This window comes from Seriola aureovittata, chromosome 1, assembly GCF_021018895.1.
Source record: "Seriola aureovittata isolate HTS-2021-v1 ecotype China chromosome 1, ASM2101889v1, whole genome shotgun sequence".
Lineage (NCBI taxonomy): Eukaryota > Metazoa > Chordata > Actinopteri > Carangiformes > Carangidae > Seriola > Seriola aureovittata.
In genome coordinates this window covers 33983235-34002601 of record NC_079364.1, presented here as the reverse complement: position 1 = coordinate 34002601, position 19367 = coordinate 33983235, and the positions used below count along the sequence as shown (strand labels likewise).

The 19367-nt window shown below is 40.8% G+C and overlaps 1 protein-coding gene across 2 annotated transcripts in view; it reads right to left on the bottom strand.

The window, feature by feature from the left end:
- ccdc102a (coiled-coil domain containing 102A) overlaps nucleotides 1–19367 on the bottom strand; it is a 106976-nt gene that overhangs the window by 48908 nt on the left and 38701 nt on the right. For both annotated transcript variants that reach the window (XM_056371849.1, XM_056371859.1), the window contains exons 2-3: nucleotides 5915–6372; nucleotides 4038–4433 (exon numbers count right to left, since the gene is read on the bottom strand). In XM_056371849.1, coding sequence (XP_056227824.1) covers nucleotides 4038–4433; nucleotides 5915–6277 — 759 coding nt within the window. In that variant the 5' untranslated portion in view covers nucleotides 6278–6372. The remainder of the gene's footprint in view (nucleotides 1–4037; nucleotides 4434–5914; nucleotides 6373–19367) is intronic.

Here is a 19367-nt window from a genome sequence, read left to right as displayed (position 1 = left end):
TCTAGGTCTACCCAGGGGTCTCCTCCCAGTTGGAGATGCTAGGAGAACCTCCAGAGGAAGCCACCCAGGGGACATCCTGATCTGATGTCTAAACCACCTCAACTGGCTGCATTCGATGTGAAAGAGCAGCGACTCTACTCCGGGCTCCTCACCCTGTCTCTAAGGCTGAGCCCAGTGTGCGCATTACTGCTGGACCTACACCCATCTGACGATCTCCCGCTTCATCTTACCTTCACTGTGAACAAGACCCAGAGAAACTTGAACTCCTTCACCTGGGGCAGTAACTAACCCCCAACCCAGAGGGAACAGTCCACCCTCCAAGCCTCAGACTAGGAGGTGCTGACTCTCACACTCAGCTGTCAAATTGCCCCTGTGCAATGGAGGTCACATCCTGATGAAGCCAACAAATGTCCATGAAAATGTCCATGAAAATCCCTAGCTGTGCACCTAGTATGGCTAAAAATGAACAGTTCATCGAGACTGAAAGAACAAAACAAAAAGAGCAAATCAAGCTACAATAGGCAAACAGCCTACATTACCTACCTATATTATCATTACTTTTCATTCCATCATGATTTTTTAGTCAAGCTCTTTTATGCCCCATTACTTTCCAGACATGTGCAACATGTCTCTAGCATCACCTGATGCAAAGCAGATCAACTGTGACTGTGAAACTGACCCAAGGAAAATCTACACAAACACATGTTGAGAGACGTTTATGAAGAAGAGAGACCACACCCACGTAGACTTGAGAATATTGACAATATAGACCTGATCGAAAAATGCCCCTGAACAGACTTTAACAGGGAGAACATCAGCAATAACAGAGGCAAAGGTAGCCACAGCTAGAAAGAGCAGCTATATAACAATAATGTCTTCAGACTAAATGTCAAAACTAAAGTCATTTATTGATATTCTTCAAAGACCTATTTTCACCTCTTGTACCAACAATAAAATGTTGTAGTCAAGTGTTCAACAGACAGAGGAGAATCATTTCCTGAACAGGATCTGTGAATCAAAATCCAAATTAACTGGCATTTGATACACTTTGACACAGGCCACTGAATCTCTACAACAACTTCTCCTGCAGTGATTACGTCTACTACATGAGGAGAACTGATACTCCAGGATAAGACACACTGACAGATCTGTGGCGATGTATTCAGACCCTACACATAATTTCAGGAAAATAAGCCAAGACCTTGGACTTCAGCTGTCTGTGAGGACCACAACCACAGCATCACATTGGAAGACGTCAAGAGTCCTGGACCAGAAGTCAGTGGACGCCCAGAGAGAGCTCATGGAGGCGTTCACACCTGAAACAAGAGCCTTTAAAACATTACAGCCTCTTCTGACAGAGACTGATGGTCATGTTCAGGTTGTTGCTTTAACCCTTTTCAACATCAATAATAACTGGATAAAAAATATTTTTTCTGTCAAAATTTAACCATTAAATGTATCACTGTATCACTGAGTTGAGTTTTCTGCTTTAGGATGATGACAGACATTCAGTGTTTGAATCAATCAACAAAGCTGTTTTCTACTTTCTCAGAGCCAGATATTTAAGACGCACAAGTGACAGATGTAAAGCATCTGACAAATGTTTTAAAGGGTTTTTTTTCAGTTGCATTATTGGCACACAAAGTGAAGGTAAGTGGAAAACAGAAGTGTAATGCTGCTGTTGTTGTTCCAGGTGTCCCCGGCAGAGGGAGACTTTGTGTAACAGATGTTTGCAAAAACACAAACTGTACTGTGCTACATATGGAAGTACTCAGTGTGTGTGAGAACCAGAACAATGGAGGGAGACAGGGTGCAAGGCTGTGCTGTGTGTGAGCAACAGTTAGCCACTGCTCCTAACCACACCACCAGTGACACACACAAACACACACACACACACACACAAATCAGGTCACGTCTGATTTGCAGCAACAGTGATCTTTATGCAACACACATACCTTCATTATGAGGTTGTCGCTCATGTTCATGTGTGCATGTGTAGATGTGTTGGTGCATGTTTGTGTGTGCGTGGTGAGATAGTAAAACTGTTAGAAACACACTGGGAGCACAGGAAGAAAAAACACAGGTCAGTGCAGTGTTATCAGATGGGACAGAGTGCTACTGTTAGAATGACTCCACTACCTCTGCTGCTGCTATCAGGACCACAACTACACCACAACTGTTTCTGTGACTATCAAACCACAAGGTTTCTGTCCTTAAAGTCATTATTTTCCTGGACAATTTTAGCTACTAAAGGCTGTATCTATATAATTTATTGTATTACATTTTTGTATCTAAGCTGCAGTACTTGTTTATATTTCTTTTCTTCTTATTATGTTTATTGTTATACCCAATCACCAAAGCAAATTCATTTTATGTTGAAAACCTACTTGGCAATAAACCAGATTCTGACCATATTATGGAAAAAGTTCCTGCAGAAATAAACCTTTTTGTTAAACAATGAGATCCTTTTTGTTTAACCAGAAACAGCTGTTTTATCTTTATGTTCAAAGCCACCAGACTCCATTGACAAAAACAGTAATTTCTTTCAATTGCTTTCAGGTGATTCAATAAAGGCAAACACACTGAACAGCCTTGTATAATGACACTGCACTCGTTCAGATGCTGCAGGGATTGAATGAACTGAAGGAGAAACTTTTCACACAGTATGAAGCAGCTGTGGATGACACATACTGTCAGCATCACCCAAATTCATTCATAGATCAACACAGACCAATTTACTGACTCTGCTGCTTCAACTACATGAAATGTTATTTTCTGCAGCCTGACTGTTAAAAGTCACACGTACACACTGCCATTTCAGTGATTTGAGTTCCAGAACCTGTTTCACTCTGACTCTATACTTTCAGTATAAAATACTTGTCCACAGATTCAGAGTGACTGGAGGCTGAAATATGACTTGTCATAGACAAGTCATATTTCAGCATAGAACATGTCATGTCATAGAACTTCATGCTAACATCCCAGACAAGTTTGAATTCTTCACATGAGTGTTTCAGTGTGAATGACGCTAAGCAAAGCAGCAGCGGCTCAGGCCAGAAACAGATGCTTTAGGTAAGGACGGTCTGCACAGAACAGGTTGACAGAAGAGAATTACTGCAGAATCACTCATCACCTCATGGATAAGCATGATGAGTGTGTGTGCACACACACTCACACATGATGAACCACCTAATGGGGTCTGGTTCTATCAGCTTGGTGGAGACACAGGCTGGCCCACATTCACTGAGGCTCAGGTCACATTGTTTATGTAGTAGCAGAGGACATGAGCTTACTGATACCAGGGAGACAATCATTATGGTCCTTATCTTCATAGACTGATCATCATTATCATCATCATCATCATAATCATAATCATCATCCTCCTGCCCTAAAGGTACATCAGACCAGAAGTGAGTTCAATCACCAGCTGGTGTCAGCAGCGCATAACACAAACATGCATATTTACATTTAACATTTGAAACATAAAAACAAAAAGTAGGCAGCTGAACCTGCGACTCACAGGATCTACAGCTGCAACTTCTACTTCATTATTGATTAATGATTGTGCGTCCTCAGATCGTCGGTCCGAAACACAGCCATGCTAGTAGCTCTCTGAGTCTGTATTGAAACACACTGGTGTTTTGAATTCAATGCTAAGGTCAGCATGCTAACATGCTCATAATGACATTGTTAGCTCACTGATGTTTAGCATGTTCACCTTTTTAGTTGAGTGCGTCAGGATGCTAATATTTGTTTAATAGCACTAAATGACCCTGTGTGGGACTAAATGTGTTTACCATATTTAATATCAATCATCCAATAGTTGTAGAGATTTTTCTGTCAAAACCATAGAAACCTAGAAGAAAAGGTAATTAGGATTCATATTTCATCGATCCAATCAAAGGTTTTTGAGATATTTCATTCTGACCAATCAGTAGAGACTGATCCCTGCAGCCATGGCACCAGTGTGCCAGAAAACCGTGGGGGACCTTTAACACGAGCAATAATAACATTTCCTATCATGCCTGCAGACTCACCTTTTGTTGACCTAGCTTTTGTCTGTCCAAGTCCACGTCCCTTACAGGTTCTGGTTCTGGAGACCCTGGGTGTGCCTCCCCCACCCTGTCTAGCTTGCTGTCATTGTGAACCTGAGAGGAATTGGAGGAGGAAGCAGGGGAGAAGGGAGGGATGGATGGAGAGGAGGAGGAGGAAGCACCACACTGGTGTGCAGGGGAGTAAGAGGGAGAAGCGGTGGATGGGGGAGGAGCCGTGTGGTCACCACCGAGACGCAGCGTCTGCTGCCGTAGGGTTTCGTTCTCCGTGGCGAGTTCCTGCCGCTCCCGCCGAACACTGGTCAGCTCCTTGGTGAGGGTGTCCAGCCGCTGTCGCAGCTGACGAACCTCGTCACGAGCTCGGTTACGTTCCGCACGAACCTGAGAGACAAAAAGAACACTGACTGATACAGGATCAACTCATCCGCTCCGGGTCCTCTGGTTTCCCTGAAGATAAAAACCTTTAAAAACAAGTCATGAATATATAGTTGTTTTTCCTAAAACTTTCCTACAAATACTGGACACTCTAATTTTGACCAAATGTTTCTCTAACAGGAAGAAATAGAGCAGGACTATTTTCAGCGGTGGATGAATCCACATTTGGTACTTTAGTGAGTATTTCTGGTGTGTGGGACTGAGTGTTTATAGTTATGAAAGATGTCACCCAGTGCAACAGTGATGTGTTTTTAATAGTTTTTTGGAAACTATGGAGCTGCTATAGCACAGAGGGAAAATATATATCAGGCTGTGATGGTTAGTAGGAGACATTCATCACACTTTTCCTGTTTGTTAACAAGAAGAAAAATACAGAATATCACCAGACTTATCCTTTAAGTTATAGGAAAATTTGTTTCAGTTAAATATTGAAAAACTCCACATATTCTGTCTCGTACTTCAAGCATTCACTTTCTCAATGTTAAACAAAGACCAACTTATTGTACAATCTTCAACCAACTGCTGTAATTTGTCTAAACACAAACCACATAAACCACTTAAGATCACTAATACTGACTGTGCATGTTCATAACCATGTAAATGTTAAGCAACTCATCAGTTCCTGGAAGAACACAAACAAAATATGTTGATGGCAGATATAAATGTTTCCTTAAAATGTTGATTAAAAATAAAAATGTTAATAAAAATAATAAAATATAAATGAATAAACAAAATGAATATGAACAGTAAAATTTTATAATAAGGTTTACAAAACTCTTTGTAGTTACTAAGCAACAAGTGAGGAACAATTCAGGAACCACCTGATGGTTGATGAGTCATTTAGGAGAAATGAAACAGCTGCTTGTATAAACATAGAATAGATTTCCTAACAACAGAATCTTAACTTAAAGTCCACTTACTAACTTTCTCCAGAGTTTTCAATCACACCTAAAGGTATTCATTAGCAAATACAGTTTACACCATTTTGAGCAACACTCTGAGATGGTTTAAAAGCTACTGAGAGAGTTAATAATTGGATCTTGAGTGAAGCACCTGGTGTAATCCTTAATGTAGAATATATAATGAATCTAGTTTTATTATACCCATTTTTTATTTAATTTTTAATCTTCAATTTTCAGCTTTTCCGTTGTTGTTGAATGTTTTGTTGTATTTCAATTGAGTTGAGCAAGTGCAGCAGCCTCATCTAAGAATCATGATGATTATCTGGAGCAGCAGCTCGTCAATTGTTATATATGACGTAAAATGTATTGTGTCCATTTTACCTCATGAAATTCAATCATTCTAAACATCAGTATAAAACCTTTAATAAGAACAGAGGCAGTTAGTTGACAGGGTGACAATGAGGCTACATCTGAACCACATCTGATGACATCACTACAGTAACACATCAGAGACTGGCGGCCCACCTTACTCCACTTCTCTCTCCAGTTGGCGGTGCAGTCTGACCACCACCTCATGGTCTTCTCCATCTGGGCCGCTCGGGCCCTGGCCTCCTCAAGCTCCCTGAGCCTCAGCTCCTCTCTGCTCTCCCAGTCAGCCCCAGCTCCATCACCCATGGCCCCGAGGGATCCCAGCCCAAGGCCTCCCAGTCCAGGCGACAGCAGCAGTGGGGGGCTGGAGCTGGGAGTTCCTCCTGTGGGGCTGGGGGTGTGAGTGAGACTGTCAGGGGAGCGGATCCCCCTATCGGGGCCCAGACCCAGGCTGCATAGCAGCCCACCTCCTGCTGACTTCCCACCTTCGGACAGGTGGGGGCTTGGAGTGTGGTTCATGATGAAGTATGAACGTGAATGGCGGGCAGGATGAAGGGGGTGGAGGGTTGTGGGATTCAGGAGAGCATCATCAGCCTCTTCAGTAACTGATCAACCTAGAGACAAAAACAGCAACAGGAAGAAAATCAGAAGAAAATAAAACATGCATGAACATATGTTTTCCTCATGTTTGCTAACATCAGACCGACGCTGATGAGAAGAAAGAATCTTAGTTTAGAACACCAAAACCACTGACAGACACACTGCTGCTCTTAGAGAAGAAGAGTGTATGTAGAATGAGTGAGTGTATGTGAATAGGTGTGTGTAAGTATGAACCAGTGATTGGTGTGCAGTACTGGCGGTTGCAGCTGATTGGCTCCTGTCAGATGTTCACCAGACATAAGGAACCAAGATGGAGAGAATCACATCTTCCTCCTGTGCCAACAGGCCTCACTATTGTCCTCATCCATGTACCTTTAGTTGTGTCTAGAGCCTTGTTGTAGTTTCAGAGTTCATAAGGGAGGACTGCCTTTTTTACTTTCATCCCTTTTTCCCCTGTTTCTGTTAGTTAGGAAGGTTAGTTGATGTATTTTGGTTTTGGTTACATCATGGCAGGTTATGTTGGTGTTTTGTTTCTAGATAGATTTGTTTTCTTTGCTATTTTGGCCTTTGTCCACCCTGAAGCTGAAATCCACACTCCTCCTTTTGAAAAGCCCTTTTTAAATAAATACACCAGTTAAGAGTCTAGTAATTTGTTGACACACAGGACACCATATATACGTAGGGTTTCTCCATAATGTAAAAATCCTAAGAGAACATGATTTGTCACGTTTCAGTACCATTGCAAAAATCAGACCATTATCATCTGCCTCTGAACGTATTATTCATGCTTTCATCTTCTACCATAACGACTATTGCAATGCCCTTTTCACTTAGTCAAGCTGCCCTGCACGTCGTCGGCTATACAACATGCAGCAGCCAGGCTCTTAACCAGGACTGGTCATAGATCTCACATCACACTGATTTCATCCTCGCTGCTGCAGTGGCTGTTCAGGATCTATTTAAAGACTCCTTTAATCACCTATAAGGTTCTGCATGGTTTAGCTCCTACCTACACTACTGAGCGGTCACTTAGGTCATCCAGCCAAAACCTTTTGGCTGTACCACATGCCAAACTAAAAGCCAAAGCCGACTGCACTGTTGCTGCTCCAGCACCACAATCTGCAGTTCCTGCAGCTCCAGGGAGCATGTTATTATTTTTCTATTTTTCTGGACCTTTGATTAATTTTAAAGGTACAAAATCATTGCTAACATCAAAGGGTACATAATTGTACTTTTAACAAGATGAAGGTTCAGGCAGATGATGCTGCAAATCAGTGATCACAAAATCTTGATGTAAATAGAGAATTTGGTTTGTTGTAATAAAATAGGCAACAATTTCCATTCAATTCTTGGTCTTGGATAATTTATCAGCTTCATTAACAATATAGCTGGGTGTGTATTTCAGTGATTCAGCTAGTCTTAACATTGTTGTAATAGTTTTAATAGTGTGATGAGGCAGGCAGCCAGTGTTAAAACACTGAATTAATTGATTCTAATACAGTATGTGTCACACAAAAATGCATTTAGTAAGTGTACTTTTACTGAATTCTGTTCCTGTTTTGTGTCTGAAACCAAAATTACACAGTGAAATGATTAGAGAGTGGCTCCTTAAAGAGGACATGAAACATTCTAATTTTACAAGTTTTTATACATAATAAAGTGTGCTACAATATATTTAGAAAATTTTTTGGATATAAAACAATTACACGCTAAGTTCTTAAAGATTTATTATCCATGTTAACTTATGCCTTCGCTCTGGGTCGCCGCCATATTGCCTTTACGTCACACGCTACGTCATAAGGTTGGTGTGTGGGGACTCCATGCATTCAGCTACGGTGAAAAGCAACGAAAAATGGCCGAAGACAAAGCAGAGCGGACTTTCACTGACATTAATCGTAAACCCTATGGCATATGCTTTCGAGCCGGTGAGGAGGAGAAGCAGAGAAAGTGCACAAAGCCACTTTAATCATTTGGAGGAGGAGGAGCAGCAGCAACTGGTTCCAGGAGGTGCAGAGCGGGCCGGCAACACAACGTGGTGCTTGAGCTGACATGTTTTTTGCCTTTGTGGATCATCACACTGACAGACTTAAAAAAAAAATTCATAGTTTAGTCCATATAAGTAATTTAGTAGTTGGATGACAAGTGGATAAGTAGTAAAACTAAGAAGAATGAGTACGATCTATGTAGAGGCAAAAAAAAAACCAAAAGGTTTTTTCATATCATGATGACCTTTATCCAATTAAAATTTGACTAGGCTCTGTTTTTTTTAAGCTGTTTCCCCTGTCATCATTCATAATTGTGCGCACCTCTCTCTGTTCTGCCAGATGCCTGCGCCATTGAGCCCTTTCCTTACGGCACACAGCTACATCGTTGCTAGTAGAGGGGGTGGGAATGTCTGTACAGCCTGTCTTGTAAGAAGAGAAGTTAAACAGAGGCGGCACAGCCTCGGGTTTCAGCCTGTTGGTTAAGTTTGACTTTTCTTACTCTCCATTGAGTCTGTCATACGAGCACTGTCACTCATCCTGTCACTGATTACCATTTGTACACACGTTAGCATGTTCACCGGAACCAACCAAATGACGTCAAGCTCTACGCCAGGACAAGATGGCGCTACACATGTCAGAAAACTGTAACTTAGATTATTATTATTTTTAATCCAGTTTAACTGATAGGTGTTAAACATGTGAGGGGTTATTTAGAGGGGTTAGAGGGGTTATATGTCTTGTAAATTATGTGAACTTCACTAAGTGTTTCATGTCCTCTTTAAGTCTCATGCTCCAGCCTATTGTTGAAAACCTGCTTTTTCTCTATGCTGGAACTTTTTCACAATTCGCAGTTTTTTAAAATAAACTTTGGTCAATAACTGGGAATGATTTTGTGTCTGACTTTAGGGGGATGTTTTTGCCTCATAAAGGTACAAAATGACATGTCGCTCCAACTGATAAGGTACCAATTATGGGGGCACCACTGTGGCTCACCTGGTAGAGCGCTTACCACATGGGTTTAGTCCTAACCACAGCGGCCATGGGTTTGAGTCTGACTCACAGCCCTTTGCTGCATGTCATTAAGATTTATATTCATCTTTACATTTATTTCATTATACTTTACCAGTGTTGATTTATATTTTTACACTTTTCATCCACATATTCCTTCATTTTCTTCCTGATACTCTCCAGTGTTGAAACAATCACTTGCCACAGATCCACTTTTTGTTTGTATTTCTCTTCATTGTCTCCTAATAAAACACATTGGTGCTGTAAGGACTGAATCTCCCCTGAGGGATCTGTGGGCGCTCTGTGATCTTATCTCCCGTTTCAATGCCAGGTTTGGGTTGAAAAATCCTGAAGAAAAACACCATTTCTGGCTGTGGTGAAGTTAGTCTCAATCTCTCAGGGCCAAGAAAAGCTCTAGTGCTTCCTGTGGAACTGTGGGAACAATTCACCAGGAACCAGGAGAGCAAAGGAAATGAAACAGGTTTAACATCAGCAGCTCTCTCTCTTTGAGTCAATGCTGCCTCCTCACAAACAAACACCATCCTGGACATGTAGAGGTGGTGCAGTCTCAACACAGCACAATTAACCCACACTTAATGCACGATTTTTCCACAATTCACCAGAGTCCACTGTGCCACACCAGGCCAGTTGTTGATAATAATGAACACTTGTGGTGATATTTGTTTAAGTTCCGGAGCACAACACACACATGCATGTAGAGTAGTGGCTCGTTTCAAAGGTTGTGTAACCACTATTACTCTTACCTACAGCAGTGAGTTTACACACATCAGTCGACTATAACAGACCAGAGGATCAATGTTAGACTGATGTCATGAACAGTTTTCATCATGTTGAGACTCTGTTATGTAGCAGCTACCACCATCTTTTAAGGTGGAATGTTTTCTTTCATGTTGCAAATTAATCAATACACCTTAAATGTCAATATGAAGACTTTTGCCCTCCCTTTTGTATTTATGGTCTCTTGTGTGATGCTTAAGTAATGGCTGTATCTGCAAGCACTTGACCAGATCACTTTGTTCCTCGTCTCTGTAGACCAGTGCCTCTGGTTTCTGCACCACTGAACTCTCAGATACACATACAAATAACATCAAACAGACAATCAAATTACTAAACTGCACAAATCATTCATCCCACAAATACATTAACACACTGAAAAAAACTAATTATTACCCAAAAAACAAGACACACACATTCTAAATTGCAAAATTGTCATATAAAGCCTAACAACCTTTCTTGCTTTCTTTGATGCAAAGTCATCAATTAGATCAATTAGTAACAAAATTTAAGTACAATCATAAATACCATAGCAAGAATAAAATGAAAATAGCTTTGCTCTCTCTGTATATATAAATACCAATATAAACAAGACACACTTCATGTGGTGGTGTTAAGCGTAGTTTATTATTCTTATAACGATTTCACACAACCCAGGAAAGTTATGTGTGAAACTACAGGTCTGTTTTCACAGTATTATAAATGAATTGTGGTTTATTTGGTAGTTTTTCCGGGTATGACTGATTTTACTATTCTAATTACTACTGTACAGAGATTTGACAGATTCCCCTGCTCCAGTGGGGAGACCTGTGGTCAATCCATCCATATACTGGCCCAGCAGAGACCCCCTCTTAAAACCATTCTAGTGTTGGGGTGGGGGACAAAATCCACAGACCTGGCTCAGAGCAAAAATGCATTCAAAGGTTCAGCCAAAGGTCATTTCAGCGCAAAACACTACATTATGTCATTACATTAAAAAGACAAACCGCAGCATTTTAAATGGCTCAAATCAAAATCAAAAGCAACAGAAAATCACAAATTGTGAGTGTAGTGTGTTTGTAATGTAATTAGTAGTTGCAGGTACATCAAGACAAAACGGCCGCATCCAGCAGTTTCCACACGAGGACTGAACGAGACCTTCTGTCTCATCAGCTCTTACTTACCCCCATCTGTGACTTGTTATTTCAGCTGCAGATAAATCACAACCACAGTCCCAACACTGGTTTCTTCTCTTTCTGTGTCCTTTTCTGCTACTTCCCAACTTCTCCTATGACTCTTTCACGCTCCCTCTGTCTCTCCGTTTGCTATTTATCCCCTTATTTGCCCAACCTCCATGTGAACCCCACCTTCTGTCATCACAGGGCCCATTAAATGCGCAGCCAACCAGTGGATCAGGCTATGGGGTAATAAAGTCTTTGACCGAACATCTGCCCTCACTGACCATATGTTACACAGCCCAAGCACTGGTTGATGTTCAGCTTCAACACATATATTCACCATCACAAATAAATCATCAGACCACACTTGACCCTGTGGTGAGAATCAGTTCAAGCCTCATCATACACACACACATCACTATTTATTTTACTTGCAAAAGTCTTCTTATCTTTTTGAAATGAGCAACAGTCAAGGTCTGAGCAGAGGGGTCACAGACTACACACACACACACACACACACACACACACACACACACACACACACACACACACCACAGGCAACAGAGGGGTTGTGTGTCCACAGATCTGATTTATGTGACTGTGACCATCAAGAGATACAATGTGCTGCTACAAAGGATTTCCCCTCATACTTGCCAGCGTTTCTTCGTGTGTGTGTGTGTGTGTGTGTGTGTGTGTGTGTGTGTGTGTCTGTGTCTGTGTCTGTGTCTGTGTGTCTTTTCTCTAAATGAGAACCAGCTCTGGAAATCTGCTGGGCCTGCACGGTTCAACCACACAGTGGAAGGAAATAAGAGTTACTCTGGTGTCGGACTTACAGGCTTCATCCACGGTCTTACAGCACTTGTCTCGGTGCTGTGGGACACTCATGGTTTCACTGATTTCTCTGTTTACTACTGGAAGCATAGTTCTTGGTGTGTGCACACACACCCTCTTGTAAACTGCTGCTGCGACTACATCTCTCTGCAGAGACATGCAGGTCCAAAGGGACAGTGTGCTGTGATGTAGTGTGTGAGGAGGAAGGTTTATGGTTTCACTCCCTATGAAGCCTCAGACTGAATATCTCAACAACTACTGTATGGATTGATGATATTTGGTGCTAGACATTCATGGTCCCCACTAGATGAATTCCAATGAACTGGAGAGTTAACTTTTTACTCACTGATCAGTTAAGAGGAAAGTTCGTCTTTGTTAAAGAATATTTAGAAAAACTGGTTGGAATATCTTGTCTATAAGGAAACAAACGCTTAGGACAACCAAGCTTTACAATAAGGCTCCCTTTTAAATAGTAAGCGATTTTGCCAAATAGTGAGCCTGTATCAACATGAAAACTGTGTTATAACTTGTTTATAATTGTTTATTTAAGGTTTATAAAGTGTTAACAACCGTATTAATAACCTAATTATAAACCATTTATAAATCCTTATAAGGGTAGTCTTACTGTACAGTTGTACCATTATTTGAATCGTCCCAACACACAGGGTTCCAGAAACATATCTGTAGTGACCTGCTGCTTTCTAAGCACTAAGGTGTCTGACATGATGGAGAAGATTCCCAGCATCCTGAGAGAACACCCACTCGCCCTCCATGTTGTCATCCATGTTGGCTGCAATACAGTTAGACAGTTAGACCTCTGAAATTCTAAAACATGACTGCAGCATTCATCTGTTGCACAAAGAAGTTTAGTTCTTGACTATCTCAAACCGGACTGTGGTACAATGAATTCTGGGTAAATTAAGACTTTTTTCATCAAGAAAAATCTGTCTCTAAAAAACTCTTTCCCTTCTCGTTGCTCTCTCTATAACAATGTTAGCAAAGCACAAATTATAAGCAATGTTTTCCTGTTTTTTGTTTTTGGGTGCTACTGGTCAGTGCAGGTGTTGTTGATTGTTACCATGGTAACATTGGTCTTAGGCCTGAGTTAGCCTGTAGGTAAGGTGTCTAATGTTTTTGTCTTAAAAGGATATCTCTGTGGAACTGGCCCTTGGATTCCCTCACAGTCCCCAATAAACAGATCTTTATCTCCAGTCCCATCCCCCCATCCCCCCACTCACCCACGGAGTGGGTTGTTCTAGTCGCACTCTTAGGCTACGTCCTCACTTCTACTTCTCATTTTAAAACCTTGTTTTAAAAACAAAACAATCTCAATCTACAATGTTGTATTCACCACTGGTAGTTGAAACATACAATTAGATGAGTGACCTGGGTTCGAGGGAGTTTACAACATGACTGACTCACAGAGACGTGGTCAGGACAATACGTCAACATGTCAGAAATCTAGAAGCATTGAAAACACTTCATTCATCCCTGAGTTAACTTAAATCCATCAGAGCAGATTAGAAAGTACAGAGATAAACTGTGACAAGAGTAAAACTGGATTCATATTTCTTTTGATATTCTGAACAAAGCTTGTAGAAGCCATCCCATTATATTAAAAATGGCTGACAGGACAGTTCTGCAGCTCTAATGTAAGCCTAATCAGTTCAGCTCTGGCACAACTCCTACATCAAACCTTTCCTCTCCAAGTCACAGAGTTCTTGAAATGGAGCCAGTGGGAGATTTCTACACTTCAAAGCAGAGCAGGAGAATTTGTCTTTTTTCCCCACAACTAAAATAACAGAGCTTTTCACAAAGAGAAATCATATACGCGGGCCTGTAAACAGTCTCCTCCATGAGACAATTCGTCAAGCAGAATTATCTTAATTACTATATCAAAAAAAAGTTTAGAGATGTTTGAGCTGCAACGATTTGATGAAAGACAACTGGCGGTTTTCAGTCATAACTTACCACACTGATCCCTCCACAGAAAAACACCACACACTGCAAAATCTGTGCTGCTATTAACAAAATGGGTTGTTTTAACTGTAGGAAATCACTGAGCAGCCAAAGCTCATAACTGAGGTTTTCTCACCTCAATTGGTAAAGTTAAAAGATCACTTTGACATGACAAAGGCTGCTGGAAGAGGAAAATACAGAGAGGGCTATTCCAGCTAGGTTCATGTTGAAGGTGCATTTGTGTAGTCTGGCTTTTAGGCTGTGTTCAGACAGACATATAAACAATGTGTGAAAACCAGATGTTTTACTGCCAAGTTCCTTTGCTCACTAAAGTGTTTTTCCATCTTATGTAATGAAGTGATGGCATAATCACATAATAGTCATAATCAGAAAACTGCATAGACTATATTTATTAGGTTATTATCTGAAGGCATAGTGTGTTAATGTCTGCCTCTAGGGATCTGTCAATCAAAACAATAGAAAAGATGGCATTGGCTGACGTCATGAGGCAGTGTGGGATCATGGGAGTTGTTGTCTTTATCATCATTACCATAGGCTCCTCCCGGTTTGGATTCCTTCAGTGTCAGTGGTTAAGGAAATCAAACAGACCTGGTGCTTATAACCATTAAAAATACTGAATAAAGCAGTTTCAAAAAGAAAAGTCAGTGTTTCACCGACTCTGTACGGAAGACAGAGAGGAAGGAAGAGGGAAGAGTTGGGGAAGAACAGGGAGCTGAGATTGCTGCTAACCTTTGTTTTGATTGTTTCTCTGATAACTTACACTTGAAATGAACAACATTCATTTAACCCATTCATACTGGATGCTGCGCAGCGCAACATTGCCCCTCCTGCCGGCTGCTGCGTAGCGCAGCATTGTTGATTCCTCATCATTTTCATGATATATTTATACATATTTTATATATTTATATGCTGCATACGTCATGAAAATGACGAGGAATCAACAATGTTGTGCTACGCAGCAACCGGCGGGAGGGGCAATGTTGCGCTGCGCAGCATCCGGTATAACTGGGTTAACACGTTCATATTTTTAGTGAACGCTGAACTGAACGAATCAGTTTACAAATGATGAACATGAACTCCAAAGAATGTGAACGCCGCTTTAAATGTAACTCATGTCTTTGATTCTTCAGTGGTGTACAATACTTCATTTAGTTTGGGAGTGGCAATAATTTGGGGCTGGTGATGAATGGGCAAAAGGAGGTTGAAAAAGAATATCGGCCTTTGTTTATTTAAAAAACGGAACAAATGAACTTGAACTAGTTTGTTTTTAAAACTGGGAACTTAGTTCAAAATTTAAAGAAATGAACTATGAACATGAATTAGTTAATTTTAATTTGTATGAACTGAACTTTGAACTAGTTCCTTTTAAGTGTGAACTGGCACAACACTCTTAAAACGTTTAATATGCATGCATGCCTTCCAATGGCACTGGGTCACTTGTGTTTATTGATGATGTGACAAAAGATAGAAGCAGTGTATAGGGATATACTTTCTGCTCAGATTCAGCCAAATGCAGCAAAGTTGATTGGACGGCGCTTCACAGTACAGATGGACAATGATCCAAAACATACTGCAAAAGCAAACCAGGAGTTTTTTAAAGCAAAGAAGTGGAATATTCTGCAATGGCCGAGTCAATCACCAGATCTCAACCCAATTGAGCATGTATTTCACTTGCTCAAGACAAAACTTAAGGCAGAAAGACCCACAAACAAGCAACAACTGAAGACAGCTGCAGTAAAGGCCTGGCAAAGCATCACAAAGGAGGAAACCCAGCGTTTGGTGATGTCCATGGGTTCCAGACTTCAGGCAGTCATTGCCTGCAAAGGATTCTCAACAAAATATTGAAAAGTAACATTTTATTTAGGGTTATGTTTATTTGTCCAATTACTTTTGAGCCCCTGAAATGAGGAGCGTTTGTATAAAAATAGCTACAATTCCTACATGTTTAATCATATATTTTTGTTCAACCCTTGAATTAAACCTTAAAGTCTGCACTTCAATTCCGTTGCAGTTGTTTCATTTCAAATCCAATGTGGTGGCATGCAGAGCCCAAATCATGAAGATTGTGTCACTGTCCAAATATTTCTGGGCCTAACTGTATATATATACTTATATGTGGGGCCCAGGTGTTATTGTAGCATAAGGCCCTACTGTAGCAAATTATACAGTACATTCCTGAACCATGACTCTCCCTTCCTCTGCCTCTCCTACACACACACACAGTGAGTGAGAGAGTGAGCAAGATAGTGAGTGAGTGAGTGAGTGAGTGAGTGAGTGAGTGAGTGAGTGAGTGAGTGAGTCTTGTGTCAGTGTATCAGTGTCAAGCTCAGCACAGACTGATATCACATGTAACTGCCATCATTTTTTCAACAGACAGAGGAGTGAGGAGCAGATGAATGGAGGTGACGTCAGGTGATGGAGGAGAAGGATAGATGAGAGCACAAAGACACACAAAGACAAAAGGACACTTCCACTACACTTGCCATTTGAGTCACAAACTCTTCAAATGTCCCAAACAAGAGAAGGATCCAGATAAGAAATCCTCTTCACGAAGAGAAAAGAGACATACAGAAGCTGATCTGTACCAGAACTGACACAGTTCAGTTTGTCTGATACCAACCATGTGAACACAGTGGGTTAGAGACCAGACAGGAAGTCACATTGGACATATATTTACAGATGATAATTTAAGTGTCCACAGTTTACATTCATAAATACAATGGATTATTACACTGGTTTCTGCTCAGATAAATGACAATAGAAAGGAGAAGGGCTGCATCAGTCCTCCCAGACTTTGATAAAGGTTTTGATGAACCTGTGACTTTGTGAGAGCCCACATAAAAAACGGTCACTGTATCAGTCTATCCTTACAAATGTAGGGTTGCCATATGCCATATGTTTGGCGTTTTTCATTTGGGCCACTTTAACTTTAAATGAAAATTTATTTTTTTATCTTGACAACAGCAGCAAATTCCATCCACTGACAAAGATCATGAGATGCAATTGAAGGCTCAAGAAAAACCCAGTAAAATCTGAGATTATTTTGTCAGATTATTTGTGATTAGGTGATGATAATGATTACATGATTAGGATTCTTCTGTTGTTTTAAAATGTAGATTAAAAATGATCAATTGCATTAGAAACTCAAATTTTGAACGTGCCTGCTGCTTGATGCGTGTACTTCACTCCTCTTGTTTCAATCTGTACAAAGGATGTTACTTTCAGTTTCATTCATGTCAAGAGACTAATCCTGACATTGACCTCAGTCACTGCAGTTGTCCCTCAAAAAGCCTTTTGAAAGTCACGACTGGCCAAGTTGAAACTTGTTTAAACTTTTATTTTGAAGGTTAATATCAAAAAAGTAAGATGGTGTTTGTGCGTGTGTGTATTGTTGTGTGCCAGTAGAGCTGTCTACCGTAGAGCCACCAATAAGCTTGTGTTACCAGGTTGAGGCACTTATACAGTTAATATCCATATGGTGGTGAAGGAGTCTGTGTGTCTTTCAATGCATGTGTGTGCGTGGTTTGTGCATGGTGTGTGTTTGTATGTGTGTGTATATGTGTGTCTGTGTGGCTGTGTTTGTAACTCTCATAGACATCAATCAGGCTGTTAACGAGCATCACCTGTGTGCAGCTGGAAGACACAGAGCTCAGATGAACATGTGACATTAACACACACACACATACATGCTCTCATACTTGAGAGTAATAAGGGTAAGAGTTAATGAGTCTAATTCGCCAATAAGCAGAAGCCGTGATGTGTGTCGATTTAAATATGTGGCCATGAGGACAAGTTAAACAGAATTTTTTCAGGAGTTCTAGAGCTTCTCCCACTCTAGCAATGATGTATTGCTTCAGCTACTTCAGCATTGCTTCAACAGTTGCTTCACCTTCTTCAACATTGCTTCAGCAGTTGCTTCAGCTACTTCAGCATTGTTTCAGGAAACTCACTCAGCTCTCAGCATTCACACGTATTTTCAGCAGGAAATGCATTTTCTAGTTATTCTTATACGTCCGCCTTTTTACGGTCTCCAACTACGCCTTCATTCTTTATACTACAAAAACCGTTCAACTATCAATAGCTTTTTCTGTAGATTATTGGATCGATTCAACTTTTTAATACTATTTATCATTTTTGATCTTTCCAAATAGAGCATTTCTAGACCTTCTCTTTATAATTATATTTACAGAGACCCAACAATTCCCACCAAGAGCAAACATTAGGCAACAGTGGCAAGGAAAAACTTCCTTTTAAGTGGCAGAAACCTCGGGCAGAACCGGACTCAGGGTGCCTCAGCCGGTTTGGTTGGAGAGGGAGAAAGAGAGAGCAGGAAAGAGCACAGAGGAAAAGAACAAGTAAGTACAGTGATAGCAATAATAATAGTGACAGTAGCGGCAGTAACAGCAATAGTAATGTAATGGCAGCTGTAGTGCTCCTACTGATAAAAAATAGTAATGACAGCGAATAAGCATTAATAATAATCTTTAATAATAATTATTAATTATAGTAACTTTTAGCAGGTTTAGTGTTAAACAGGATCATGGGGGCAGTAGGTGGTTTGCAGTTGTAGGTCCAGAGTCTATGGTTCTGGAGGCAGGAGGACCTGCAGAGAGTAACAGGAAAGAGATAGAGGAGAAGGGAGAGAGAGAGGCACACAGCCTGGGCGCTTCATGTGCTTGAGGGAAAAAGCAACCGGTTAGAATGATGCAGTGACATTCAGAAAGTTTAAAGTGATCTTGTCCGCAGAACAACCTGGACTATACTGTACTGAGTTTACTGATTTATTGAGACTGAGGACCACCCGCCAGTGGTAGGATGGAAACTGGTACAAAGCCTGAGTTAATAAGAGAATGGGAAGCTAACTGAAATTTAAGGCATAAAAATACGTTTTAAGTTTAGATTTGAAAGTTTGAACAGAGTCAGGCAGTCTGATATCAGCAGGGAGGTTGTTCAAGAGCAGAGGGGCCCAATAGGAAAAGGCTCTGCAGCCAGCAGACGTCTTTTTAACTGTGGGAACAGACAGGAGCCCTAAATTCTGGGAACGGAGAGCACGAGATGAAGTATAACGTTTAAGCAGATCAGGCAAGTATGAAGGAGCAAGTCCATTTAGGACTTTACTCAGTACCTTATATGCCATCAAAAGCACCTTAAAGTCTGATCTGATATGATCTGATCTGATATAATCGTCTCTACACTTACCCTTATTCCTCTCAAGTATGAGAGCACGTATTTGTGTGTGTTCATGTCACATGT